The following is a 25,733-nucleotide window of genomic DNA, read 5'->3' on the forward strand; positions in this document are numbered from 1 at the left end:
AGATTGATGTGGAAAAAAAGTAATTTAAAGAAGTTTATCATAAGGCAGCAACATAACTAAATGTAAAAAAAAAAGAATACTTTCGCAAGGCACTGTAGTAGTTAAATACTCTTAACAAAGTGGGCTATGTAATAATATAATATAAAATATAATATAATGTAATGTAATATAGTCAGGTAAAATAATATAATATAATGGTTAAATTCTATTTAAACCACATTCCTCCCTCTCTGTATTTTAGGTTGTTCATCTCACAAGCTGGTGTCCCGTGAGCAGCACAGGAGCTGGTGCACGCTGGGATTTATTCGCAGTATAGCTCTCATGCCCCAGATGTGCAGTACCTTGAGCTCCTATGCTTGGATCAGTCTGCTTATACGCATCGTGGAGGGCCACCAGTCCTTCACTGCAGTCACGCTACAGAGACAGGTGCCAGCATTGCATCCTGGTTTCATTCAACACTTACTATGCGTTCTGACTGGATTTACCAAGAGGATGAGAGCTTTCCTTGTCTCATTACTGTATAATTGTCATTCTAAAACCCTCATGAGTACCACAGGGTTAAAATGAGTGCAGAAGTGCGGTACACATTAGTGCTGTTGACAGGATCCATTTATTGCCACTTAATCCATCTTTCCTCACTCCCTGGCAGATTCTTGCCCTGCGGCTTCTACAGGCAGTATTGCCATCCTGGGATAAGACAGAGCGCTCTCAGGATATGAAGTTTCTGGTGGAGAAACTCTTTGGGTTCCTTGGCAGCTTGCTCAGCACTTGTTCCTCAGATCTGCCCCTCCTCAGGGGTACTGTACATTTATTAACTCCTTTCTCACTATGTGCTCTTTGAGGTAGTGCAAATTATGATATCAGGGTGTCACTTTAATATCACGTTTTGTGCTTTACAGAAGGTTCGATACGTAGGAGAAAATCACGCCCTCAAGCCTCTCTGACAGCCACTCACAGCAGTACTCTAGCAGAGGAAATAGTGGCCGTACTGCGTACACTTCACTCCCTTGGCCAATGGAATAGCCTTATTAATGAATATATTAACTCCCAGCTCAGCGGTATCAGTGGTGTCATGGCAGGCAGACACACTGAAGCGGTACAAGTCAAATTTTGATGTTTTCATATTCATTAGCCAACTAATATTAGTGTTGTAAAATGATGGAAGTATTTTACTAAAGGTACCATATATTAGTTTGAGCCCTGGTGTTAGATGATATTGAATTTTTCTACTCTGTGTTTCTATCAGGCTGTGCTCGAAGACTACCTTCCCAATGCAGAAGCCCCCGCGGTGGGCAGTCTGATGGCAGTTTTGGCAGTCATTGGTGGGATCGATGACCGTCTGCGTCTGGGAGGACCTGTGGTTCATGAGGAATATGGGGAGGGCACTGTGACTCGCATTACACCTAAAGGACGAATCACTGTTCAGTTCCATGAGATGAGAAACTGCAAAGTCTGTCTGCTCAGTCAGCTCAAACCGGTACATATGCACCAACACACACTGTTACTTCCCAAGTTGAGCACCTTGCATTGTGGGATGTAGTATTCTGAACAGTGTTCTCTGTTGTATATTGTATGTATACTACTGTACAAAAGTTTGGGGTCAGTAAAAAAAATGGAAAGTAATTAATACTTTTATTCAGCAAGGATGCATTTCTATTAAAAAAAAAAGTCTGTTCTTTTGAACTTTCTTTTAAACAAAGCATACTTAAATAGTAATATTTCAAAATATTACTGTTTTTACTGTATTTTTTAATCAAATAAATGCAGCCTTGTTGAGCATAAGAGAACTTCAAAAACACTAAAGAAAACAGATATGTGTAATATAATGCACAATATGTATACAGTACTATATATTGCAGATATATTAAGAGTAGTACGTTTTTACGAACATAGCCATTGTTTTTCTCTGTGGTTGATGTTGTTTATTTTCTGTCTGTCTTGATATCTTTGTAGCTTCATATGATTCCATTCAGTGTTCAGAACCTGCCCTTCACTGAGCCTATGCTGACGGTGTGGGCTCAGCTAGTCAACTTGGCGGGAAGCAAACTAGAGAAACAACGCATGAAGAAATCCCTCAGCAGAGGACTTCCGGGTACGCTATATGCAGCAATCACAAATCAAATGTCATTTTGATGATCTGATGGGAAAAGAAATAGACTGTTCATGCAGCTTCCCATGCAAAAACATCTGTTCCACACAAGCTAATCTGTGTATGATAATAAATATTCTGGTTTATGTGTTTGTCATTGCAGCTGATCAGGTGGATGTGCATTTGTTGCGGTGTCGGCAGCTCCGACTGTACATCCTGAAGGCAGCGCGTGCTCTGCTCTCCCACCAGGACAAACTCCGACAGATCCTTTCTCAGCCAGCCGTCATAGATGTCAGCCCCAATCCTACAGGTAAGACCAGAATGTTTCTCTTGATCTCACTTCTAGTTTCAAGCGGCATGCATTTTCTGATGCCCTGCTTCACTCAGTTGTTCTTGTCTTCCTCTCTGTGCAATTGCTTCAATGCTTTGGTGTCATAAGTGATCCAATTTTCTCACAGCTCACACACCAACCAGAAAATGCAGGAGTGATTATATCTATTTACTGTTTGTAATGTACTGGGAATGACTGAATCCTGTTCAGTTGTATCACATCACTGCCCCCTGCTGGCCACGTGTGGTATTTTTATTTATATTTTTTTGGGTCACTGACTTTTAAAAATGTTGTCTTTTTTCTATGTTCCATATCTGTCTCACAATAACAACACTCTATTTTCTGTGGAAATTACAGTTTTGTAATGTGCTTCTGTAAGGATTTTGTGTGTTTGTGTTCAGAGGATCAGTGTGCGTCGTCTCCTGATGTGGGAGATTTTTCTCCTGAGGGTCCTCAGCCTCCCCTCATCCTCCTCCAGCAGCTGCTGTCAGCATCCACTCAACCATCCCCCATCAAAGCCATATTCCACCGCCAGGAGTTGGAGGTCATTTTATAACAAATATTATTTGTCTGTGGTAATCAACATTATGCCTCAGAGGCTATTGAACTTGCTTTGTATGTGATTGTGAACTTAAAGCCTTTCAATTACCAGCTCAGATGTTACATCACCCAGTTCTTCCATGTTTTTTCTCCCTGAATTTCAAATGACTTTGTGCCTGTATGTTTTTAGGCAGCAGCTCTGGCAGTGTGTCAGTATCTGGCAGTTGAATCCACACACCCATCCTCCCCCTTGTTTGAGGACAGCAGCTCCAGCGAGGCCACCACACCGGTCACTGTGCAGCATATGCGCCCACCCAAGCAGAAGAAACACAAGACTTCACCTGTGCCACCTGCACCCATCGTCCTGCAGCTGATGGATATGGGCTTTCAAAGGAAAAACATTGAATTTGCCCTTAAATCACTGTCTGGAACCACAGGCACTTCTGGAGTGCCAGGTAATGCACCGCTAACTCAAGTTTTTGAAATGTTAAATTGAATTCGGTGTCTGTACTACATGTTTCTGCCCTTAGGAGAAAATGCCATTGCTTATCATGGTATTTTAGTAAAACCATGATCATTTGGGTACTATGATGTAAGTTATACCTTTTGTTTTTCAAGTACCTTGAAGGAAATACCATGTAATATTAATATTGTAATCATAAAGTATCTGTGTCATGCTACCGCCATAGTATTTTTTTTGCTAGCAGCTTATTTCGTGATTGCTTGGGTTTCAGGCGTAGAGGCTTTAGTGGCCTGGTTATTGGACCATCCAGATGTTCATATTACAGATCTGTCAGATGCAGATACTGTATCAGATGAATACTCTGATGAAGAGGTGCTGGAAGAGCCGGAGGAGCCTGAACCAGCCTTCCCTCTGGTGTGTATAATTGCACATTCACACAATGATCTGTCACGCACCAGATATGAGGTGCAGATTCACTTGTAGTCATGAAATGTATAACAAACGCTCTTTCCCTTGCATGTCAGCCTCCTGGGGTTGTGGTGACAGAGAGTCAGACATTTAAAAAGAGGTCCGATTTTCAGAGCAATGATGATTACGCTGTATATGTGAGAGAGAACATTCAGGTGAGGAGCTGCGCTTGTTAATTTACTGGTTTTGGGTGGTAATTGACGAGGTGAGCTGATCAGAGGCCTGTATGTGTTGCAGGTGGGCATGATGGTACGGTGCTGCAGGACGTATGAGGAAGTATATGAGGGAGATGTGGGAAAAGTGATCAAGCTGGACAGAGACGGCCTGCATGATCTGAATGTGCAGTGTGACTGGCAGCAGAAAGGAGGAACGTACTGGGTCCGTTACATCCACACTGAGCTGCTGGGTAAATCCTCTTTATGTTCTGCTCTTAAACACTTTATATGCGCTTAAGACTTAATAGTTTGTTTTAAATAAATAAATGTAGCTCTCTATTTTCCAGGGTTTCCTCCCCAGAGTTCTCCGTCTCATATAAAGATTGGTGATAAAGTGCGAGTGAAGCCCTCGGTCACAACGCCAAAGTACAAGTGGGGATCTGTCACGCACAGGAGCGTGGGAGTGGTCAAAGGTAACACGATTATGTTTAAACAGTTTTTCTTTCACAGGTTTAAACAAATTGTTCTAAAATTAACTGCTTGCACTCACAATCAAAACCTGTATGTTTTTAAATTTTGGTTGAACTATCCATTTTTGTATTTAGCAAATTGTTTTGCTATGTGTATCAAACCTGTAGGCTTTCTCTTCAAGTATAAATGAGAACTGTTGTAGTTGGGTTTCATCATTCTGTGTAAACATGTTACATTTGTGTCCAGCATTCAGTGCCAATGGGAAAGATGTGATAGTGGACTTTCCTCAGCAGTCACACTGGACTGGGCTGCTGTCAGAGATGGAACTCGTTCCTAGCGTACATCCTGGTGTCAGGTACACATCTAGACAACAAATAAATAATTACACAAATAAATAAACTAACTTATAATAGTTTCCCTCCTGTTCCTACATTTTTCTTAGGTGTGACGGATGTCAGATGTTCCCTATAAATGGCTCCAGGTTTAAGTGTCGGAGCTGTGATGACTTTGACTTTTGTGAGAGCTGCTTCAAGACCCGTAAACACAACCCTAGACATTCATTTGGACGAATAAATGAACCAGGTCTAGGAAAATTTCATGTGTAATTCAGTAGCTACTTTATGTCATTTAGCATTACAGCAATGTAACCTAATCATTTCCCTTTAGGTCAGTCACCCACCTTCAGTGGGCGTTCAGGAAAGCAGCTGAAGAGACATCACAACAGTCAGCGTGGCATGCTGATTGATGAGTGGTCCAGAGTGGTGAAGAACCTCAGCGTTTCATCCTCTGTTAACCAGGCGTCTCGGCTCATAGACTGTGGAGAGCAATGCTGGCAGTCCTCAGGCTCTCAGGGCAAGGTCAGTCTAATTATAAACATATACTGCCTTTCAAAAATTTGGGGTCAGTAAGATATTTTCTTTATTTTATATTTTATGTTTATACTTTTACTTTACTCATGCTTTAAATTGATTAAAAGTGACATGAATAATATTATAAAAATTATGTTTCAAATAGATTTTTTTTTATTAGAAGATTCTGAAAAAAAAAATGTATTACCGTTTCCACAAAAATATTAAGAAGCACAACTGTTTTCAACATTGATAGTAGGGGTGTAACTGTTCAAGTTTCTTATGGTTCGGTACGTATTGTGGTTTTGGGGTCACGGTTCGGTATGGGGGGTAAGGGGGAGTATTAATGGTTTTAGAAATTTCCACAAGAATACTCTAATATTTGCTAACAAAAAAATAAAAATAAATGATAATTAATTTAAAAGTTTGCCTTAAGGTTTTTTTAATAACTGGGGGAAAAAGGTAATTATAGATAATAAATAGAAACAAAAGCACAAAATAAGTGTCAGCAGGTCAGAGGTGGAATTGTCCGCAGGAACTCATTCAGTCTTCTGAAGGGACTCATTGTTGTAATCTCATTACATTTAATGTTCTTAAATAGAATAAAACTCAGGGTAAATTTGATGTCTGACAACAAATATAGCATATATTAAAATACATATTTCAGTTAATATAATTGCGCTCCTTTTTGATGCGCTCCATCGTGCATGCGCATTATGACTTTTAATATAATTTAAGACACGATTGCTGATAAAAACAAATTGTTTGCGAAACCGAAACAAGCGCATTTATTTCAGTTCATTATATTTTCATAATGTCAAATACATTGGAAATTAATGTAATAGATTCTGATTGCCTAAAGCTTTTAATGATAGCAGTGAGGCTGATCACACAGGATGAAGCTCAAATTATAAATGAATCTAGAGATCCAAAAACTTAATATATTTGTTCATATAACAACATTAAACGACAGCTAAATTTAAGAGAGAATTCCACTAAATGCTGCACGGAGATAAACAAACTCTTCTTCTGCTGCGCTTTGTTCCTGTAGTCGACAGTCGGCTGTGTGGATGCAGAAAGACGCACGGATGCAGACACGAGACAGCAAAGCCTGTGCAATAGCGAAAGTTGTTACTCCAAATGTGTATTTGAAGCTTTGTTTTTTCGACAAAACATATCATCCATATCCTTTGTTAGAACTGAGATTAATCGCGGTACAAATGCATATCGAACCGAGGATGGCGAACCGAATGGTTCGGTCTTTTACCGAGAACCGTCGCACCCCTAATTGATAGTAATAAGAAATGTTTCTTTTGCACCAAATCAGAATGATTTCTGAAGGATCATGGGGCACTAAAGACTAGTGTAATGGCTGCTGAAAATTCAGCTTTGCCATCACAGGAATAAATTATATTTTTTAAAACATACTAAACAGAAAACAGTTATTTGAAATTGTAATAATTTTTCACTATTTTACTTTTTGATCAAATAAATGCAGCCTTGCTGAGCATATTTTTCCATTAAAAAAACTTAAACCGACCCCACGTTTTCAACAGTACTGTATATTTGGTTGTTGACATAGCAAAGATCAATTGATTGTGAGTTTAGTTGATTGAAGAAAAAAAAATCTATTCTGTGTTTTGTTTTGCTTGTTTTCAATAGCACTGGATCAGGCTGGAGCTTTTCCCAGACATCCTGGTCCACAGACAGAAAATGATTGTGGATCCAGCTGACAGCAGCTACATGCCTTCACTGGTGGTGGTATCAGGTAAAGAACCACGAAGCCTTTCAGGTCATTAATAGTGAAGCCTATTATGGGTGACCTGATCAACTGTGTTTATTCTCCAGGTGGAAGCACTCTCAACAATTTGATTGAGTTGAAGACCATCAACATCAATCCCACAGACACTGCTGTCTCTCTGCTCAGTGATTGCACAGAGGTTGGTTTGAATTTCCTCAAGTATTTGAGAGAATTTTCTTTTGGGCTGTTTCTTTAGGAATGTTGAGCATTGTTGTGTTTGTGTGTTCAGTATCACAGGTACATCGAGATTGCCATAAAACAGTGCCGGAGTTCAGGGATTGACTGTAAGATCCATGGCTTGAGCATTGTGGGGCGTGTCCGCGCCGAGGATGAAGATCTGGCTACTGTGCCTTTCTTGGCATCTGACAATGAGGAAGAGGAGGATGAGAAGACAGCGACTGGAAGGTGTGTGTTTTAGTGGGTTTGGTAATGCATAAACTGAAAAAGCATGAACTGGTACATTACTTAGTTTCTCTTTTCATCTCCCTTTGCAGTCTGACTCGAAAGAGGTTGTCAGGGCTGGAGTCGGCTGCCACCATCAGAACCAAAGTCTTTGTCTGGGGTCTCAACGATAAGGACCAACTTGGAGGACTTAAGGGGTCTAAGGTCAGTAATGTGTAAATACACATTCAGTTTTGTAATTTTTTTAAAATGTAATTTTATTTCAAAATTATTTATTTTATATAAAGTTATATTTTCTACAGAGGTCTTGAATATTTGATAGCATAACTTTTATAGCTATAGCTTGTAATGACAAATCTTATTGTCTTGTTTTCTCTCTCAGATCAAAGTCCCATCATTCTCAGAGACCCTGTCTGCTCTGAATGTAGTGCAGGTGGCTGGAGGCTCTAAAAGTCTTTTTGCTGGTGAGTGGTTTAAAAAAAACAAAACAAAAAAAACAATAGAAGGCCTTTGTGCTGCTCAATGCCATGCGTTACATTGATTGCACCACCAGTTAAGTGGTCTATGAAATTTAAGTTCCAACCCTTGGTGTATGATGCAAGGTGGTAAAAATCACTGTAACACATGGCCTTGTGTATCATTTTGCTTTTGCAAATATGGCACATGACACCAGTATGTCTCTCTAGTTGGATTTTAAATATAAAATTACTGTTTTTTTAGCATTGGATGCATATTATTTTGCAATTAGATACCAGAGTATTACATTATACTCTTTTAACCAAATGAATGATTGATTCTTTGTCTTTACAGTAACGGCTGAAGGCAAAGTTTATGCCTGTGGAGAGGCCACTAATGGAAGACTTGGTTTAGGACTGTCCAGTGGAACCATCCCTATACCAAGACAGATATCTGCCCTCAGCAACTATGTGGTCAAGAAAGTTGCTGTACATTCAGGTATGAGCTTATTCCATTTGAAGGTAAATGTCCTTTGTTGTCAGAACGTGTTGTTTAAAGTGAATTAACTTTGTGTTCAGGTGGAAGGCATGCCATGGCGTTGACTGTGGATGGAAAAGTATTCTCTTGGGGTGAAGGAGATGATGGCAAGCTTGGGCATTTCAGTCGAATGTAGGTTATTTATACCTCTTCCAATAGGAATGTAGAATATGTGGAAGGCTTCTAGAGGGATCTGATGATAATTTTCTTTTTTTTCCCCCCCACCAGGAACTGTGATAAGCCACGGCTAATTGAGGCATTGAAAACCAAGCGCATACGAGATATTGCCTGCGGCAGCTCTCACAGTGCCGCCATCACCTCCAGTGGTGAACTGTACAGCTGGGGTCTGGGTGAATATGGCCGGCTGGGCCACGGGGACAACACCACTCAGCTCAGACCCAAACTGGTATTTGTTTTACTTAAATCCGTAAACTCAGACCTCTCTGTTTTGAACTGCAGGGTTACCATATTTTTACCATATTTGCAGAGGAATCCCTATACGGTGGAGGTGATGTGCAATGCACGACGGAAACACATTTTATATCATATACGATTTTTAATATGTAATTGAAAATGAATTGTGACAGAATCTTTGAAGATTTAAGTCATGCCCAATTTATGTAGATAGTAGCAGCACTTGTATGCCTATTTCTACATAGAAGATATCTGTCAAGTAACAAGATGACTGGAAAGTGGACTGAGTTGCTTCAAAAAGACTTTGTTTATTCTCATTGTGCAGTTTAAATTCACTGGATGCTGTGTGTATCCCTCGTTGCACTAGATCAAACTTGTCTGTGTCTGGTTTGCAGGTCAAGGTGCTTCTAGGCCATCGTGTTGTCCAGGTGGCTTGTGGAAGTCGAGATGCCCAGACCCTTGCCCTCACCGATGAAGGTATAAACCAGATTTTTGTTTTGTGGATTTATTTGTGAGGTTCATTTGTTTTGTGTGTTGTCTTGTTTTGTAGCGTTTTTTTTGTTTCTTTTGATTTTGTTTGGTTCTGTTTAGTTTCTTTTGGCTTTGTCTAGTTTGGTTTGGTTTTGTTTAGTTGTGTTCAGTTCAGTTTTATTCGATTCTGTTTAGTTCCGTTTCACTTTTTCACCTGGTTTCGTTTAGTTCCGTTTAAGTTTGTCTACTTTGTTTATTTTAGTTTAGCTTTGTTTGGTTTCGTTTGGTTTGCCTCAGTTTAGTTGATTTTGGTTCTGTCTAGTTTCGTTTATTTCTGTTTTAAGTTTGGTTTTGGATAGCTTCGTTTGGTTTTGTTTGGTTTTGCTTTTAGTTTAGTTTGGCTTAGATTCATTGATTTTGATTTCATTGATTTTTTTGATCTGTTTGGTTTTGTTTGGTTTAGTTACGTTTGCCTTGGTTTTGTTTAGTTCCATTTAGGTTCATCTGGGTTTGTCTAGTTTAGCTTCATTTGATTTTGTTTGGTTTGCTTCCATTTAGTAGCGTTTAGTTTAATTTAGTAGCGTTTAGTTTCATTTAGTTCGGTGTAGTTTCATTTAGTTTGGTTTGGTTTGTTCTCATTTAGTTTCATTTAGCTCTGTTTGGTTTAGTTTTGATCGCCTTGGTTTTGTTTGGTTTCATTCAGTTTCATTTAGTTTTAGTTTTGTTTGGTTTCACTTAGCTTCATTTGGTTTTAGCTTAGTTTTGTTTCTTTAGTTTCTTTAGTTGCATTTTTTGTTGTTGCAGACATATGAATTTATGTTTTTGTATGTTCTTTAGGACTGGTGTTCTCATGGGGAGATGGAGACTTTGGGAAGCTGGGCCGTGGCGGAAGTGAAGGCTGTAACATTCCTCAAAACATAGAGCGTCTAAATGGGCAGGGGGTGTGTCAGATCGAATGTGGAGCTCAATTTTCCCTTGCCCTCACCAAATCTGGAGTTGTCTGGACCTGGTAAGAATATCGTAGGAGATTTTTTTTTTTTGAAGATGCATTACAGTACAATTCATGACTGAGTCTTAAAAATGGCTTTTTCCCTCAGTGAAGCTTTTTAACATGCTGCTATTGCATTGTGCAGGGGTAAGGGGGATTACTTCCGACTGGGTCACGGCACAGATGTTCACGTGCGCAAACCCCAGATGGTTGAAGGACTACGGGGAAAGAAGATTGTTCACGTGGCTGTAGGGGCCCTGCACTGCCTGGCTGTCACAGACACTGGACAGGTGCGCTACGGGTTTGGTTTTTTACATTTTTCTGCTTGGCGCTGTAGAGGAGTAGCACAAGAACAGTTTCCTCCTCCTTTTTTATTTTGGCACATCAAGCAACTCATGGTGCATGGTAAACAAGACTCACCTTTTGCTGATGAACAGTTGTTCACTTTAGTGCTTGTGTAATATGAAGTGTTGTTTGGGTAGGTGTACGCTTGGGGGGATAATGACCATGGGCAGCAGGGGAACGGCACAACCACAGTCAACAGGAAGCCTACGCTGGTGCAGGGTCTAGAAGGGCAGAAAATTACCCGTGTGGCCTGCGGCTCCTCTCACAGCGTGGCCTGGACCACCGTAGATGTCACCACACCCTCCGTCCATGAACCTGTCCTCTTCCAGACTGCTAGAGACTCTCTGGGAGCCTCTTACCTTGGTAATTTCCGCCCAATCTACATTGCTTTTCTGTCGTTGTGTGCCTGTTGCTTAAAGTTAAAGTTTTGTGGTTGTTTTTTTTTTTTTGTAGGTGTGCCATCAGACAGTGATCCATCTTTACTAAGTAATAAGCTAAATGGTGTGAACAATGTAAAGCCCAACAGGCCATCTCTGGCAAAGATTCTGCTCTCTCTGGATGGTAATCTGGCCAAACAGCAAGCCCTGTCCCATGTACTCTCTGCCCTGCAGATCATGTATGCCAGGTACAATCTTAATGCATATATTTAGGGCATTAGAACTACTCTGCATTCCAGGTTGATTGTTTTCTGCTCCATAAAATAAAATAAAAGCTCTGGCATCACTTAATTGCTCTCATGTCACACAGGGATGCTGTGGTGGGAGCACTGATGCCTGCCTTTATGATGCCTCTGGAGTGTCCCTCCAGCTCTCCAGTGCCCCCTTCGGATTGTTCATCAGCCTCCAGCCCCTGTGAGGCTGAGGGTCCGGCCCTGCCCTCAGAAACAGAGGAGAGGGTCAGTCCGCACCCCTGGATGGACAGCAAACGAGGAGAGGTGAGTAGTGCTGCCTGTGCATGACAGTGTCATTCACATTTGCTGTACTTCTTTTTTTTCTTCAGTAGTCAATATTCTGTAACATTCAATTTTTTTATTTATTTGTTATTTTTTTCTTTTAATACACAATCATTCAAATGTCCAAAACAACAGTATATGCCGTGCATTTACAAGCTTATTCTGTCATATGGTATTATGCTGTCTAGGTGACCACGTCTGAGGATGCCACTACCCCTTCATCAGCGGTGACCCCTTCAACTGCCTCTGCTTCATCTCGCCCCTTTATCCCAGTCACAGATGACCCTGGTGCTGCCAGCATCATTGCTGAGACCATGACCAAAACCAAAGAGGTCAGTCTCACATGCTTGCATGCAGTGGTTTTATGAAGTCAAACATTTATTTAAAAATAACAGAATGGGCCAAGTGAATTCTAGCCTGCCGGTCATAGAAATGTTCCTGTTAATCATTCTTTGCAGATGTTTGTTGCTGATCATTAAAATGAAATGCGTGCATTTTAAGTCTGTTTAAAAAGGATTACATTTGTATGTTGATTTTGCTTCAATCCCTTGTATAAACTAAAGTGATATTTACAGTGGCCTGGTTTGATTTATTGGAACAGGACTCTGAGAGCCAGAGTAAAGCAGTGGGCCCAGAGCCACAATATCTGGATGAGTTCACCAGTCTGCTGGTTCCTGATGACACACGTGTGTTGGTAGACCTGTTAAAACTGGCTGTGTCTCTGCGCTCAGGCGATAAAGGCAAGGAGGTGCTGTCTGTGGTGCTGTCTGGCATGGGTACAGCCTTCCCACAGGTAAAAACTAACCTCTTTAGTAACTCACTACATGTTTTTCTAACATTATTATTTAATCTTTGAAATTATTTGTACTCGTATCTAAATGTGTTTGTTGCCAAACAGGTGGCAGATATGCTGCTGGAGTTGTGTGTGACTGAGTTAGAGGACGTAGCCACTGACTCTCAAAGTGGACGGCTGTCATCGCAGCCTGTGGTGGTGGAGAGCAGTCACCCATACACTGACGACACTTCCACTAGCGGAACTGTGAAAATACCAGGTCACCTTGTGTTTTTCTGTTTATTCAGCATCTCGGCAGCCATCACAACCTCATTAATGGTGCTTGCCAAAGCATTATTATTTTTATTTGAACAAATCCCTGAATCTAAGTATTAAACTTTGGTACAGTCAGGCAAAGTTCTGAAAATCACAAGCCAAAAATCTAGTATTTTATTGTTGATGGAAATTAACCGACACTCACCAATGCTGTTTTCATTTGAGCAAATATACAGTAAAAACAGTGATATTGTGAAATAATATTGCAATTTACAGTAACTGTTTTGTACTTCATTCCTGTGAGGGCAAAGCTGAACATTTAGCTCTAGTCGTCAGTGTCACATGATCCTTCATCTCCTTCAGCTTCACGCTGAAGAAACATTTCTAATTTTCATCAATGTTGAAAACAGTTGTGCTACTAAAACTGACACATTTTTTTCTGGATTTTTTGATGAATAGAAAACTCAAAAGAACAGCATTTATTTGAAGTGGACATTTTTCTAACATTATACTGTAAATGTTTTTTATTTTTACTTTTGATCAATTTAACATGCTTATTGAAGAAAAGTATTAATTTCTTTCAAAAAAAAATTGTTTTTGTACTGTAGTGTTAGATGCTTTATGAAGCTCTATGCTCTAAGAATTAGGAGATTTAAAGACATGAAAATTTTATCTTGTGTGTGGTTATTTTAGGTGCTGAAGGATTGAGGGTGGAATTTGATCGCCAGTGTTCAACAGAAAGGAGACACGACCCTCTTACCATCATGGACGGAGCCAATAGGATTGTGTCTGTTCGATCAGGTCACATTCTTTATTCTTTATTGTTTTAACACTAGTAAAAAAGTTGTTTGAGCATTGGCCACATAACCATACCTGTTTCCACCCCTTTAGGTCGGGAGTGGTCTGATTGGTCCAGTGAATTGAGGATTCCGGGAGATGAGCTCAAATGGAAGTTCACCAGTGATGGCTCTGTTAACGGCTGGGGCTGGCGCTTCACTGTCTATCCCATCATGCCTGCCGCTGGTACATCAGTTTAATATGATATCACTTCATTGTACATACTTCATATGTAACATGATATTCTGAAGTGATTGACCTTTTATTGAATTACCTGCAGGTCCTAAAGACCTCCTGTCAGACCGTTGCATTCTGTCCTGCCCTTCGATGGATTTAGTAACATGTCTGCTGGACTTTCGCCTGAACTTTGCTTCAAACCGTAGCATTGTTCCAAGGTTGGCAGCCTCTCTTGCTGCTTGTGCCCAGCTCAGTGCCCTGGGTAAGAGAAGAACCTTTGAAAGAATTATTCTATTCTATTCTATTCTTATTAGGGTTGCCCTCGACTAAAAATTTTTCTGATTGACAAATAGTTGTTCATTTAAAGCGATTATTATTCGACTAATCACATACTTATATTAATAAACCATATAATTCATAATAATGAGCCTTTAATTGCCAATAGCTTATCAGCATTATGCTTGCGCTCAAGTTCACAGAGTCCTAGACGGCAGAAAGCGGATCCTGTTTTCTTTCATCATTTTACAAAAGCACAACGTTTTGTTGTTAATTTGAGTGCACACAAATGAAAGGAGACCTTTTACAGATTCAAAAGATGTGTTACTCTTATCTGTGAGTATTTTAAGTTAAAAGCAAATGATTGCACCGAGTGAGCGCACTACTATTCAGCTTCCACACAGACACTTGAATAGTGCATATTTTTCTAGGTTAACGTTAAAGCAAGCGGTCATGTAATGACACTACTACTAACATGTTTCAGATGAAAGCCACATTTGAGGTCCCAAACGAAAAATGACTGTGTGGATGTCCTGAACGATGCACTGTAATTACCACATAGACCAGCTATTAATAATCTGTCCATCACGCGCTACATTACTTTGCCACCTCCCTGTGGAAATTATTAATTGTTTTTTTGTCCCTGCGACTAAAAAAATTTGGATCGACTAAGCCTCTTCTCGTCGACTAATGGTTAGTCGACAATTAGGGGGCAGCCCTAATTATTATATATTATATTATATATTATTTCTAATAATTTATTATTTTTATATTTATAATTAATACAATTATGTTTTATAATTATTATAATTTCTTCTAGTCCATGTTTTGGAGAGATTGTAGATGTGAAATATTTAGATGTCTGTGTGTGTCTTGGGCTTTTAGCGAAAAAGGTTATTTAATACTTGAAATCTTGAAATCTCAGATTTAATCTTGAAATCTTAAATTTAAGGTTTTATAATCAATATTCGACTGTGTCTTTGTCTCTATGTGTTTGTTCAGCGGCTGGTCATCGTATGTGGGCCCTGCAGAGGCTACGAAAACTCCTAACCACTGAATATGGCCAATCCATAAACATCAACCGCCTCTTAGGAGACAGTGAAGGAGAGGCTCGCTCTGTGGTTAGACAGTGTTCTATACAATTAAATAAGTGAATAAATAAACATAATAATTGACATAACTTGTATTGAATGTTGTGTAGAGTTTTACAGGAAGTGCACTAGCCGCTCTGGTGAAAGGACTTCCCGAGGCTTTACAGAGACAGTATGAGTATGAGGAACCCATAGCCAGAGGTGGCAAACAGCTGCTCCACAGTCCTTTCTTCAAGGTATGTTTGCCTCCCTAACAGATGGACATGGTAAGATTGCAGTACGAGTTTTCCTAAAATAATATTTTTCTTGCTTGTCCTATGTAGGTGTTGGTGGCACTTGCATGTGACCTGGAGTTGGACACTCTTCCATGCTGTGCTGAGACACACAAGTGGGCTTGGTTCCGCCGCTATTGTACCGCCTCAAGAGTGTTAGTGGCTCTAGACAAGAGGACGCCTTTGCCCCGTCCTTTCCTGGATGAGGTAGGGATTTCTAATATTGGTTTGAAATGACTTACTTTACGGAGAGCTGTTGTGTTTATGTTCTGTAAATGTTTTGCATTTTTCCACCAGGTGGCAAAGAAAATCCGTGAGCTCATGGCAGACTATGAGAACATGAACACACTCCATGAGAGTCACGACCTGTTTAAGAGGGAGCAGGATGAGCAGTTAGTTCAGTGGATGAACAGGTAAATCAACTTCACAAATCCGAGACCACTTTACCGTTGCTTTAGGTAGTGCAACAAAAGCAAAAATGACTTGGTGACCCTTTAAGTAATTTTAAATGGGTGGGATTCTATTTTAATCCTTTTTAAGTCATTTTTTAATTTATTTCACAATTTCTTTTTCTTTGCGGTTCACTAGACGATCAGATGATTGGACGCTCTCAGCCGGCGGCAGTGGGACCATCTACGGCTGGGGACACAATCACCGAGGTCAGTTAGGTGGTATTGAAGGAGCAAAAGTCAAGGTTCCAACACCAACAGAAGCTCTAGCCACACTGCGACCTGTTCAGCTGATCGGTGGAGAGCAGACCCTGTTTGCTGTAACCGCTGATGGGAAAGTAAGGCTTAATTTGCTTTTTACAATTTAAAAATTTGTAGTTCCAAGCCAGCAAAGGTTTTTTTAAGTTCTTCAATACAAATCCCATTTGTATTTTTTAGTGCTGCCCTTTGTTTTTTAAATGAAATACAGACCAATGTTGTATATTCAGCAGTTGCTCTAATTTCTAGTTTTAGTTACTTTGTTAGCCGAATAATGTTTTCTGCGCTGTCCTTAGCTGTATGCTACAGGATATGGTGCCGGCGGTCGTCTGGGAATAGGGGGCACAGAGTCCGTCTCCACTCCGACCCTGCTGGAGTCGATCCAGCATGTTTTCATCCGGAAGGTGGCTGTGAACTCTGGTGGGAAACACTGCTTGGCTCTCTCCTCTGAAGGAGAACTGTACTCCTGGGGAGAGGCTGAAGATGGAAAACTGGGACATGGAAACAGAAGGTCAGCCCCATACTGTGGTTACTACTGTTGTCCTTTCACATGGGCACCTTTGGTTCATCTCATGTAGTGACCTTCTACATACTTAACTTTCAGTATTTAACAGTTTCCCATTTTCACAGTGAAGACAAATGCTTACAGAAAAGTACATTTTTGGACATGATACCATGATTTTTAGAACTCATACCAAGGTATTCTTTAGAAGTGTCTTTGAGTACCATGTAAATTCTGAATTCTGTACTATGGGATATGACTGTATCGTACCACAGTACTTCATGTAGTTCCTTAAAGAAGCAAAAGTCATTACCCACTCAAATATGTGCGCTAGACTATTACTGATTCGGTTTAGCAGCTTATACCAAGAAGTGCAGTTTGTGTGACTGGTAGTGCTGTCTTTTTCCCAGCCCATGTGACCGTCCACGCGTGATTGAGTCTCTCAGAGGGGTGGAAGTTGTGGACATTGCGGCCGGTGGGGCCCATAGTGCCTGCATCACAGCCAGCGGAGAGCTCTACACATGGGGCAAAGGTCGTTATGGTCGCCTGGGTCATGGAGACAGTGAGGACCAGCTTAAACCAAAACTGGTGCGTTCATTACAATTATGCATATTTGTCTGCCACAAAAACAAAAAAGATTGCAAATAGAAAATAACACAAATTTACATCTCATAAAACTTTTTTTTTTTTAAACAAAACCATGATACATGACGGTATTTAATGAAATGTGCATTACTAAATATTGTTAGACTTTTGTAATATAATAATTATTATATTATACTTATATAATATTTTATGCTCAGAAATCAGAAATTGTTGTGTACAATCTATAATTAAAAAAATATGTTTTTAATAAGCAACTGGGAAAATGATGGAAATTCATTGAAAATGGCGTGGGAACATCATAATAATAATTTAATAACATTATATTTTAATTATTTTAATATAATAAATAGTTTTTATTAGTATTAAAATTAATAACCGTAAACTAACCAAACAAACTTATTCTCTGAAATTAGTCGGTGGTAATTAGTAGTGTAATTTTTTGGAACTACATTATTTTGAAAACTGCTGCTAAATTTGGTTTAGTTAGTAGCATCTCGACTCTCTAAGACTGTATATTCTGTGCATTGCTTGTGCATGTTTATAGGTGGAGGCTCTGCAGGGTCACCGGGTGATAGACGTTGCATGTGGCAGTGGGGACGCCCAGACCCTGTGTCTGACTGATGACGACATGGTCTGGTCATGGGGGGATGGAGACTATGGCAAACTGGGCCGAGGAGGTAGTGATGGATGTAAAGTGCCTATGAAGGTGGGACTGCTGGTGTAGTTACTCAAGCATCAAAGGCTTTCTGGTTAGTGATTCCAGTATGAATATTCACATCTAATTGTCTCTCTCTGCTCAGATTGACTCATTAACTGGATTGGGTGTTGTGAAAGTGGAATGTGGCTCTCAGTTCTCTGTGTCGCTCACAAAGTCTGGAGCAGTTTACACATGGTAATCAATCCCATAATACAGTGGCACATAAACTGAGCTTTTATTTAGTGAGAACATATGTTATTTCCATGTTTATGTGTGTTTTAGGGGGAAAGGTGACTACCACAGACTGGGACACGGCTCGGATGATCATGTACGTAGACCCCGGCAGGTCCAGGGTTTGCAAGGCAAGAAGGTCATAGCCATAGCAACTGGTTCTCTTCACTGTGTATGCTGCACAGAGGATGGTAGGTCATCTGGGTATAAAGTCGTTGTAACATGTTTATATACTATAAAATATATCAGGTTTTCTTTTGTCTGGCATAGTCTGTATACCTATTTGTATTTGGAGGAGTATTTGCTAAAGACATGAATTTGAACATACAGGTGAAGTGTACACATGGGGTGACAATGATGAGGGTCAGCTCGGTGATGGGACCACCAATGCTATTCAGCGGCCCAGGCTCGTGGCGGCACTGCAGGGCAAGAAGATCAACCGTGTGGCTTGTGGCTCAGCACACACACTTGCCTGGTCCACTAGTAAACCTACCAATGCTGGAAAACTGCCTGCTCAGGTACTGTACCACCAAATATAGCTGAATCACATGCAAAAAACGATCTCAAAGAACTAAATATTTAACAGTTCAACCTTTTAAACATATTAAATGCAGAGGTGGACGTAGTACACAAATCAAGTACTTGAGTAAAAGTACAGATATCCTGATAAAATATTACTCCAGTAAAAGTATTAAGTACTCCTTTTCGATTTTACTTGGGTAAAATGTACTTAAGTATTAAAAGTAAAAAAATACAGATTGATGAATGTTTATTTATTTTGCAATTTTATATATTCTATCCTCTTGCTAAAAATACTTCATACACTGAAGTAGAAATGAGGAAATACAAAATGTGTTGCCAAATATAATTATACAATATAAAAACAGAGTGTGCATTGGGCAAAATGTGTTAGCATTTTAAGAAAAACATTATGTAGACATACTACTTTTACATCATTTGAAAGTGCTATGGTAGCGGGGTAGATGTATGGGCATTGATTTGTTTTATTTTAACATTGTTTAGTTTTTAAATAAAACCTCCCCCATTCAGATGGTAATACACAAATATGGACATGTCTACGTTCAAAAATGTTATACAGTGGGCTTAAACAGCACTTTTACTGCAGCTTTAGTTTGCAAGCAATGGACACTCATGACCTAAATATGATTTTCATTTACAATAATAAATGCTCAAATTTGGCATTAGTAACTTACTTTATCCAAGCTCCGAGGATCTCCCGTTCTTTTGAGTCAGACTTGTGAATTCAGTGAATTGTTAACTTGAGACTCGCTTGGACCGAATCATTTGAATCAGTGAGTTGCTGACTCGAGAACAGCTGCAATCTGCTCAATCCAATTCGCGAATGAATCATTCAGTGCGATTTGCGAGACGATTTAACAGGCTCATTGAAAAGAATCAGCTCGTTCACGAATCGGGCACAGTTATCACGTCTCGTAGTGCGTGATGATTTCTCCAGTTCAAAATAATGAGGAACAACATGTTTTTATGAAATGTAGCTGAGTAAAAAGTACAATATTATGATTTGGAATGTAGTAAAGTAAAAGTTTCCCAAAATAAAAATACTCCATTAAGGTACAGATACTTGAAAACTGTATTTAAGTACAGTAATGAAGTAAAAAATACTTACTGTCCACCACTGATTAAATGTTGTGTTTAAGTAATTAAATGTCTGTCTGTAGGTTCCTATGGAGTACAACCACCTGCAGGAGATCGCCATCATAGGCCTGAGGAACCGATTACTGCTACTACACCACATCTCTGAGCTCTTCTGCCCCTGTATCCCAATGTTTGACCTAGAAGGACGACTGGGTGGAACTGGACACGGCGTCTCCGTTGGCTTTGACACACTGCGAGGAATCCTTATTTCGCAGGGCAAGGTAAGAATATTTTTTTGATTTTTTAAAATTACAGTTATGTACAGTAGTGATTATATTGATTAATATCTGTTTTAAATATCTATAGGAGGCAGCATTCCGAAAGGTGGTTCAAGCCACAATGGTTAGAGACCGACAACATGGGCCAGTGGTAGAGCTAAACAGGATACAGGTACACGTGTATACACTGCACACTCACAATCAGGGTCCAAAATTTATATCTTGCATGTAATTATTTATTTTTTGCACATTTAAAATATGTTAACAAACAGGTTCTTATGTCACTACATTAAATAGTAACCCATTGTGTTGTTATTGCATGTTATTTATTCACCAAAGCTAATTTTTGCTTGCATTTCCCACTTGGTTTGAGAGTTCATTAGAGTGGTAAACAGGATCCAAAATGAACAATCACTTTTAATGGGCAAAAATAGCTAGCGGGTCCTCTGTAAAATTATCTCCCTTTCCCTAATCACCGTAATTACTGTTGCCTTTCCTGCTCCTTCCTGTCAGCATGGACACACATGTACTATGTACACCACATGATTATTACCATCCATTTTATTTTAGCTATCATTTTGAGTGAGAATTAGCAGCACTTAATCTTAATATTTGAGAGATTTGGTCATTAAGCATCATGTGTGATTTGTTTTTGAATCTGCTCAGCATGAGGTTTACCCCCAAATATGTTTGTTCATGGACCATTGGCCCTCTAATAGGGCCCTTGGAGCCTGGCAGTGATCTGGCAAGTCTCACAGCCAGAAAGCATAAGAGTGGAGTTTATAGATCAAAGCAGAAATGCTATATATGGAGAAGCCTGTAATAATTTATCCTTATTCTCTCGATCAGGTCAAGCGTTCCCGCAGTAAAGGAGGACTGGCAGGGCCGGATGGCACCAAGTCAGTGTTTGGGCAGATGTGTGCTAAGATGAGCTCTTTCAGCCCTGACAGTCTGCTGCTGCCACACCGGGTCTGGAAGGTCAAGTTTGTGGGTGAGTTTGAATTTAGAGAAGGATGAAAGATGGGAAAATGTAGGGGAAAAATGGCCCTTGGATCATGTCTTTAACATGTTTTTGACCCTTTGTGTGTGTTTGTAGGAGAGTCAGTCGATGACTGTGGTGGTGGATACAGTGAATCTATCGCAGAAATGTGTGAGGAACTACAGAACGGTCTCACTCCTCTCCTCATCGTCACTCCTAACGGCCGAGACGAGTCAGGAGCGAACAGAGACTGCTTCCTGCTCAACCCAGCTGCCAAGTCCCCTCTGCACATCAGCATGTTCCGCTTCCTAGGTACCTTCTGCTTGCGTTTCCTACATTGAAAATACTTTCAAGACTTGATGAAATAGTTTGTAATTGCACAGCTGTAGAACTTCCCACCATTAGATCTATTGATATACCATGCTCTCTTCATTTATTTGTGTATAGGTGTGCTCCTGGGCATAGCAATCCGTACAGGAAGTCCTCTAAGTCTGTACCTGGCTGAACCTGTGTGGAAACAGCTGGCAGGCATGAATCTCACCATCGCAGATCTCAGTGAGGTAGGACCGTGGGTGTGAGTGAATCCAAGGTTATTATTGTCAACTAAAACTAATGCAAAATTAAAACCTAAATGTTTAAAAGAAAGGTAAGAAAGGTTTAGATTAATCAGCCGAGAGTTGAAGCTTTATGGGAAGCTTTATGGTAAGTTATTCCTGCTTTCTGGAATACCCAACCAGTATCACATTGATTACTTGACATTAGGGTTGGGTTGATCTAGGGTTGATTCTTTTCTATACCCACTTATATGTATATATTATTTAATGATCTCTGAGATGTGCTGTCAGAGATATAAAGCGTGTGGGTGAGTGTGTCGTGTAAAAATAAATGAGTGTATGCGTCTCCTGCATTCACGCTGAGATCATGTGTTGCTGAGACGTCTGCAGTGATGGCGTTTCTCAGCGCAGGATGTCTCTTGCTTACAGAGCAGCTGTTGTTTGTTGCTTTTGCCTGGAGATATTAGAAAGGTTAAAAAGAGAGATTATAGAGCACAAGACAACAGTGAGACACTGACTGTGATGCACTCAAAAACACACACACACACACACACATTCTTTTCATTCCTTTTCTATAGTCATTTGCACAGGTTTAGATTATATTCAGTCATTTTTGTTGAATGAATCTCCTCTACAAAATATACTCCTGCTAGATCACTTCATCTGCAATTTGAAGATTTGCTGGTACCTGAATCTGAAAGTGGCAAACTTTTATTTAAATATGCTTAAATCATTCAAAAGTTTGGGTCTGGTTAATTATTTACTTATTTATGTGTTTGTATTATGTAAGTCTTATATGCTCACCAATGCTGTTTATTTGATCAAAAATCAGTAAACCCAGAAATATTGTGAAATGCTACTTCAATTTAAAATAACAGTACTTTAAAATGTAATTTATTTCTGTGATGGCATTTTTATTTATTTTTTTAAATACTGTACTCACCCCAAACTTTTAAAACGATAGTGTATATATATATTTTACTTCTTGCTTTTCACAGCATTTTACGTCTGACCTCACCCTTTTTTGTGTGTTTTAGGTGGACAAGGACTTCATTCCCGGTCTGATGTATATTAGAGATAATGAGGCGTCTGCAGAGGAGTTTGAGGCTATGCCTCTGCCCTTCACTGTGCCCAGCGCTTGTGGACAGGAAGTCCAGCTCAGCTCCAAACATTCCCACATCAGCCTAGAGAACCGCAGCGAATATGTGCGGCTAGCAGTAAACTACAGGTGTGAACAATTTGCTGAAAAAAAGTGTTACAAACCAATTCTGTGGGAGAAGTGTTCATGAATAAAATGAATATTTACTGGTATGTTGTTTTGTTCTTCCAGGCTGCATGAGTTCGATGAGCAGGTGTCTGCAGTAAGGGAAGGTATGGCACGTGTCGTACCGGTGCCTCTGCTCTCTCTCTTTACTGGCTATGAGCTGGAGACCATGGTGAGTGTGTCTTCAGCATTAATGCAGACTGAGCAAATATGTCATCATGAATTCTTATTAGACTCCACGTCACTTGTTTGTGGTGTTTAGGTGTGTGGCAGTCCGGACATCCCCCTGCACCTGCTCAAATCAGTGGCCACATATAAGGGGGTGGAACCCACTGCTCCTCTCATCCAGTGGTTCTGGGAGGTGATGGAGTCTTTCTCCAACACGGAGCGCTCACTCTTCCTCAGGTTCGTCTGGGGTCGCACACGCCTCCCCAGGACCATCGCAGACTTCCGTGGACGAGACTTTGTGGTGCAGGTAACTTGTGGCTCTGAAAAGTGTCACTTCTTCAGTGTCACATGATCCTTCAGAAATTATTCTAATATGCTGATTTGTAGATCAAGAAACATTGCATATTATCAGTAATGAAATAATATTTTTTTGCCGAAACTTTAAAACGTTATTCGAATAAAAATGTTAAAAGAACAGCGTTTATTTGAAATGTTATTATAAATTTTTACGAAAGTTTATTATTTTATTTCTTTAAGTTGCATAATTATGCTTCTTTTATCGGGCAGTTCTGCATTTCTATCATAATTCTGACTTTTTTCTCGTTATTCTCAAGAAAAAAAAGTCAGAATTGAACAATATAAACTCAGAACTGCAAGAAATATACTCGAGAAATAAGGTCAGAATTGTGAGATGTCACTATTGCCTTTTTTATTTTTTCTTCAGTGGCGAAAATAAAATAAAAAATAAAAACAGAATTGCAAGATGTAAACTCAGAGGGGAAAATGTCAAAATTATGAGACGAAAACTAAACAAAATGAAATTGATGAAAACAAAATTCTAAGAAAAAAGTCAAAAGTTTTTCTCAATTCTTTTTTTTTGTGAGTTTATATTTTGCAATTTTGTGTTTATATCTTACAATTATGAGAAACAGTCCGATTTTTGAGACAAGTCACAATTATCTTTTTTTATTCCATTTTTATTTTTTATTCCATTCCAGAAACAAGTTTCCGTGTGTGTGTGTGTATATGTATGTATATGTATGTATATATATGTATATGTATATATATGTATATGTATATATAATATATAAATAAATATTAGTGCTCAATTTTTAGTTTTTGTCCTTTTTGACCAGGTGCTGGATAAATACAACCCACCCGACCACTTCCTCCCAGAGTCCTACACCTGCTTCTTCCTGCTCAAGTTGCCTCGCTACTCCTGTAAGCTAGTCTTGGAGGAGAAACTAAAATATGCCATTCACTTCTGCAAGTCCATTGACACGGATGATTATGCACGGATTGCTTTGAGTGGTGAGCCAGCCGCAGATGACAGTAGCGACGACTCTGACAATGAGGATGCGGACTCCTTCGCGTCCGACTCCACGCAGGATTACCTGACAGGCCACTGAACTCTTAACCCCTGGTTAATCTCCATCTCACAAACATGCACATACACACAAACACACACACACACACACACACACACAGAGAGAGACAGATAGTGTGGTAAGTTGTAGGAAGTCTTGAAAATAAGCGGACAAAAGAAGTTTAAATGAAAACTGAACCGAAGTTGTCTGTTTTAATCTCACTTATTAATATGTGCATAGACACAAATACAACAAAATGAAGAGTAATAAGTGTATATCATTATGTGCAATTAACTTTAAAGCACTATTAAGCTGGTGAAAAGCAAGATAGATTTGTTTTTTATCTTTGTTGTGAAGAGAACCAGGAAGACAGGAGAAACTACACATCTCTTTGTTAAACATTGTGTTCATGTTTTATTACAGAGGACAGACCGCTTAGCCTAGCACTGTGGTAGACGACTCCTGACAGACTCCTGATTGAATTTGTGTTAAATAGGTAGTATTATGATATATAAGAAAAACAGCAGTGTTTCTTTAAAAACCTTTTTAACTGAGCAGGATATTTTGTTTTCTCATTTGGTCAGTGGAAGCCGGATCAGGGGTTGTTTTTAGGTTGTCTGTATTCTCTCCTCCTCCTATATGTGTCTGCACTGTTCTCCTAATGGAATGTATATAATTTGATTGTGCCATGTGTTAATGAGAGGTCTCATTTCCATGTTATAAATAAATGTTAATTTCTGTTAATAAATTTAAACCAAATTTCTCTTGTACGTTTTATTTTCTCGTTTTGAATTTTTTCCCAGAATTTTTGAATGATTTAATTATATATTTTTTGTGTGTTCATAGAGTATAAATTGCTTGTTTGAATTGGGAAAAATTCAATGCAGAATTATAAAAAGAAAAAAATACTAGCCAATAGCAGTATAGTCGCCATTATATCGTTCAAAATATTGGTCGATATATCTGAAATGAATCTGAAATTGAATTTCTGTTTTTGCAGACTGTATGTTAGCTTTTGGTGTTTTTATTCCTAAAGACAAACTGTACAGTAAATATCACATTTTAAGCGGTAACAAGTAACAACATATATTATGTAGTTTTAATTATGCTCGATATGTAATGTGATAACCCATATTATAAAAAAAAAAAATCCATATTCACTATCACTGAAAACACTGGTAACAGTTTATTCTAAAATTCCAATTTGTCGTTTGAATTTGAAAATGTAAGCCTTGACATTACTTTCTTCTGGTATCAGTACTAGAAATGAATGATTCTACTAATTATAATGAAATCAAATGCATTCTAAAAGTACAATTTTAAATACAATA

General features: G+C 39.3%; 1 protein-coding gene across 1 annotated transcript in view; it reads left to right on the plus strand.

The window, feature by feature from the left end:
* Nucleotides 1-25,146, plus strand: part of LOC107716961 (E3 ubiquitin-protein ligase HERC2-like) — a 55,868-nt gene extending 30,722 nt beyond the window's left edge. The window contains exons 37-91 of the mRNA XM_016523602.1: nucleotides 242-426; nucleotides 650-797; nucleotides 900-1,096; nucleotides 1,247-1,477; nucleotides 1,954-2,092; nucleotides 2,253-2,399; nucleotides 2,822-2,964; nucleotides 3,151-3,415; nucleotides 3,695-3,837; nucleotides 3,948-4,046; nucleotides 4,129-4,297; nucleotides 4,394-4,519; nucleotides 4,764-4,872; nucleotides 4,960-5,099; nucleotides 5,184-5,374; nucleotides 7,028-7,133; nucleotides 7,214-7,305; nucleotides 7,396-7,571; nucleotides 7,661-7,772; nucleotides 7,951-8,032; nucleotides 8,379-8,522; nucleotides 8,603-8,693; nucleotides 8,790-8,967; nucleotides 9,371-9,452; nucleotides 10,284-10,455; nucleotides 10,580-10,724; nucleotides 10,917-11,142; nucleotides 11,233-11,404; nucleotides 11,527-11,713; nucleotides 11,920-12,063; nucleotides 12,333-12,524; nucleotides 12,630-12,783; nucleotides 13,473-13,580; nucleotides 13,671-13,802; nucleotides 13,897-14,055; nucleotides 15,072-15,190; nucleotides 15,271-15,396; nucleotides 15,484-15,639; nucleotides 15,730-15,845; nucleotides 16,021-16,219; nucleotides 16,436-16,650; nucleotides 17,052-17,229; nucleotides 17,792-17,953; nucleotides 18,048-18,139; nucleotides 18,227-18,366; nucleotides 18,506-18,693; nucleotides 19,876-20,073; nucleotides 20,159-20,242; nucleotides 20,920-21,061; nucleotides 21,167-21,361; nucleotides 21,497-21,609; nucleotides 22,641-22,831; nucleotides 22,934-23,039; nucleotides 23,130-23,342; nucleotides 24,172-25,146. Coding sequence (XP_016379088.1) covers nucleotides 242-426; nucleotides 650-797; nucleotides 900-1,096; nucleotides 1,247-1,477; nucleotides 1,954-2,092; nucleotides 2,253-2,399; nucleotides 2,822-2,964; nucleotides 3,151-3,415; nucleotides 3,695-3,837; nucleotides 3,948-4,046; nucleotides 4,129-4,297; nucleotides 4,394-4,519; nucleotides 4,764-4,872; nucleotides 4,960-5,099; nucleotides 5,184-5,374; nucleotides 7,028-7,133; nucleotides 7,214-7,305; nucleotides 7,396-7,571; nucleotides 7,661-7,772; nucleotides 7,951-8,032; nucleotides 8,379-8,522; nucleotides 8,603-8,693; nucleotides 8,790-8,967; nucleotides 9,371-9,452; nucleotides 10,284-10,455; nucleotides 10,580-10,724; nucleotides 10,917-11,142; nucleotides 11,233-11,404; nucleotides 11,527-11,713; nucleotides 11,920-12,063; nucleotides 12,333-12,524; nucleotides 12,630-12,783; nucleotides 13,473-13,580; nucleotides 13,671-13,802; nucleotides 13,897-14,055; nucleotides 15,072-15,190; nucleotides 15,271-15,396; nucleotides 15,484-15,639; nucleotides 15,730-15,845; nucleotides 16,021-16,219; nucleotides 16,436-16,650; nucleotides 17,052-17,229; nucleotides 17,792-17,953; nucleotides 18,048-18,139; nucleotides 18,227-18,366; nucleotides 18,506-18,693; nucleotides 19,876-20,073; nucleotides 20,159-20,242; nucleotides 20,920-21,061; nucleotides 21,167-21,361; nucleotides 21,497-21,609; nucleotides 22,641-22,831; nucleotides 22,934-23,039; nucleotides 23,130-23,342; nucleotides 24,172-24,444 — 8,492 coding nt within the window. The 3' untranslated portion in view covers nucleotides 24,445-25,146. The remainder of the gene's footprint in view (nucleotides 1-241; nucleotides 427-649; nucleotides 798-899; nucleotides 1,097-1,246; nucleotides 1,478-1,953; nucleotides 2,093-2,252; nucleotides 2,400-2,821; nucleotides 2,965-3,150; nucleotides 3,416-3,694; nucleotides 3,838-3,947; nucleotides 4,047-4,128; nucleotides 4,298-4,393; nucleotides 4,520-4,763; nucleotides 4,873-4,959; nucleotides 5,100-5,183; nucleotides 5,375-7,027; nucleotides 7,134-7,213; nucleotides 7,306-7,395; nucleotides 7,572-7,660; nucleotides 7,773-7,950; nucleotides 8,033-8,378; nucleotides 8,523-8,602; nucleotides 8,694-8,789; nucleotides 8,968-9,370; nucleotides 9,453-10,283; nucleotides 10,456-10,579; nucleotides 10,725-10,916; nucleotides 11,143-11,232; nucleotides 11,405-11,526; nucleotides 11,714-11,919; nucleotides 12,064-12,332; nucleotides 12,525-12,629; nucleotides 12,784-13,472; nucleotides 13,581-13,670; nucleotides 13,803-13,896; nucleotides 14,056-15,071; nucleotides 15,191-15,270; nucleotides 15,397-15,483; nucleotides 15,640-15,729; nucleotides 15,846-16,020; nucleotides 16,220-16,435; nucleotides 16,651-17,051; nucleotides 17,230-17,791; nucleotides 17,954-18,047; nucleotides 18,140-18,226; nucleotides 18,367-18,505; nucleotides 18,694-19,875; nucleotides 20,074-20,158; nucleotides 20,243-20,919; nucleotides 21,062-21,166; nucleotides 21,362-21,496; nucleotides 21,610-22,640; nucleotides 22,832-22,933; nucleotides 23,040-23,129; nucleotides 23,343-24,171) is intronic.
* Nucleotides 25,147-25,733: the final 587 nt, after the last annotated feature.

This window comes from Sinocyclocheilus rhinocerous, unplaced genomic scaffold, assembly GCF_001515625.1.
Source record: "Sinocyclocheilus rhinocerous isolate Xijiao unplaced genomic scaffold, SAMN03320098_v1.1 scaffold3102, whole genome shotgun sequence".
Taxonomy (NCBI): Eukaryota; Metazoa; Chordata; class Actinopteri; order Cypriniformes; family Cyprinidae; genus Sinocyclocheilus; species Sinocyclocheilus rhinocerous.